At 40.8% G+C, this 1589-nt stretch overlaps 1 protein-coding gene across 3 annotated transcripts; it reads right to left on the bottom strand.

The window, feature by feature from the left end:
* LOC117905826 (protein STAY-GREEN homolog, chloroplastic-like) lies at positions 1–1589 on the bottom strand. Of its 3 annotated transcripts, none has more exons than XM_034818699.1 (4): positions 1371–1589; positions 1117–1275; positions 671–841; positions 1–567 (listed from the first exon to the last, which is right to left on the bottom strand). In XM_034818699.1, the coding sequence occupies exons 1-4, from the start codon at positions 1488–1490 to the stop codon at positions 214–216; spliced, it is 804 nt and encodes a 267-aa protein (XP_034674590.1). In that variant the 5' UTR covers positions 1491–1589; the 3' UTR covers positions 1–213. The 3 variants fall into 3 exon arrangements, with proteins under 3 accessions (XP_034674590.1, XP_034674584.1, XP_034674594.1); XM_034818693.1 differs by having other exon boundaries at positions 671–838; positions 1102–1275; XM_034818703.1 differs by having other exon boundaries at positions 269–515; positions 671–838; positions 1102–1275.

Genomic DNA, 1589 nt, shown 5'->3' on the forward strand with positions numbered 1-1589 from the left:
TTCATTTCTACGTGAATCATTTTATTTTCATTTATTTAATGTATCCAAATATGAGAATGGATGAGAAAAGAAACAAGATGTCGATTTCCACTGTCCTTCCCTCCTACCAAACACCAAATTTTATTTACATTTTACAACAAATTTTACGGCAGTAACTCGAGTGCTTGAAAGTAATGAATAGCAACAACCAGACTCTAGAGTCAGGTCATCAGTTCAGATTTGCTGCTGTAAGCGCTTCTGGGTATCATGAGTATTTTCATGGGCGAGATCTTGTGACCATGGGATGAGGCTCATTGATGGGAAGCAACATGTACAGTTCTCAATGCATGGCTCTTCTGGCCTCGATGGTTCCACTTGCCTCATGTTCGGCTGTCCCTCAACCCCACCGCCACCACCACCAGCAGCGGCAGCAGGAGGAGGCGCCGCTGCATTATTGAGCGGCCCCCAGCATTCCACTCTATTGAATTCTGGGAGGTTTGAGTGAAAGTAGACCCAAACCAAAGCTTCCTGTAATTCTGGGTAATTATTGAACAAGTTACTATCTCCATGAACAAAAGCCTTCAAAACCTGTGATATTCGATTATTTTCATCCTTCCGTCAAGAAATTAATTTGTTCACTAAACAACTAGAGGAAACTAAGCCAATACTTGGGAGAATACTGGAAATTTACCACTGGAAGCTCTTTGCAGAAGATGAAGTATCTAAGTTCAGCACACAAATCTAAAAGGAAATGGCCTCCACTCACGTGGCAGTGCACATGCAGAGACATCTGGTCTTCCACTTTCTTCCATTCAGCCACCACCTCATCTCTCTGTAATCTGTTGTACCACCCCTGCAACTGCAATTCAGAACTCTAATTACCCTTCATTCTTTCAGCTCTCGTGATCAACTCAACAATGACAACATCAAAATAGCTAGAAATCCATGCTCTAATTAAACTAACAATAATCCATGTTTGACTCTGTTTTTTTCCCCCTTATTCTAATGCTTCTCGGTCAAACCTGTTTTCCTCTGTTTTTGAATTCATTCATACATTCATTTCGACTCATAGACAAATAAGAGAAATAATATTCAAACCCCGCTAACAAAAATCGATAATACCTGAGAGTTGTTTATAGTTTGAGATATAGCCAGAGTGAGTTTAGATGTCATGTCACTATGCGTAAGCGTGTAAATTCTAGGAAGCTTCCCCTGGTGATTCTTCTCGTCCACTCCCAGAAACAGAACTTCAAGCTTTGAAGCTTCGAAAATCGCTGGACCGAACAGCCTTGCAACCTGATCCAATCAAACACATCAACTTCGCAAGAGAAAACAATACACTGAACCCTTGAAAACTATTCAAAACCACAGAGAAAAAAATATAAACATACAGGAAAAGCAGGGTGACTCTTCCTAAGTCTTCTTCTAGAGACGAAGAGAGAAATTTGATGTTGAGAGAAAGAAGGTTTGAGCTCAGACGGAAGCACAAGAGCAGTAGTCAAAATAGCCATCTCCCCTGTCTCCTACCTTCTTTGTTAAACACTCCCTTCAACCTCGAATTCTTTGTACTGTGAGGGCAAACCCAAATTCATGAATCGACAAATAATAGC

Source organism: Vitis riparia, chromosome 2, assembly GCF_004353265.1.
Source record: "Vitis riparia cultivar Riparia Gloire de Montpellier isolate 1030 chromosome 2, EGFV_Vit.rip_1.0, whole genome shotgun sequence".
Taxonomy (NCBI): domain Eukaryota; kingdom Viridiplantae; phylum Streptophyta; class Magnoliopsida; order Vitales; family Vitaceae; genus Vitis; species Vitis riparia.

Coding starts and splice junctions, on each gene's coding strand:
- LOC117905826 (XM_034818693.1), bottom strand. CDS start 1,490: ATGGCTATTTTGACTACTGCTCTTGTGCTTCCGTCTGAGCTCAAACCT. Junction 1,276..1,370: donor AGAGTCACCCTGCTTTTCCT/GTATGTTTATAT, acceptor TGATTGGATCAG/GTTGCAAGGCTGTTCGGTCC. Junction 839..1,101: donor AAACTATAAACAACTCTCAG/GTATTATCGATT, acceptor TCTGAATTGCAG/TTGCAGGGGTGGTACAACAG.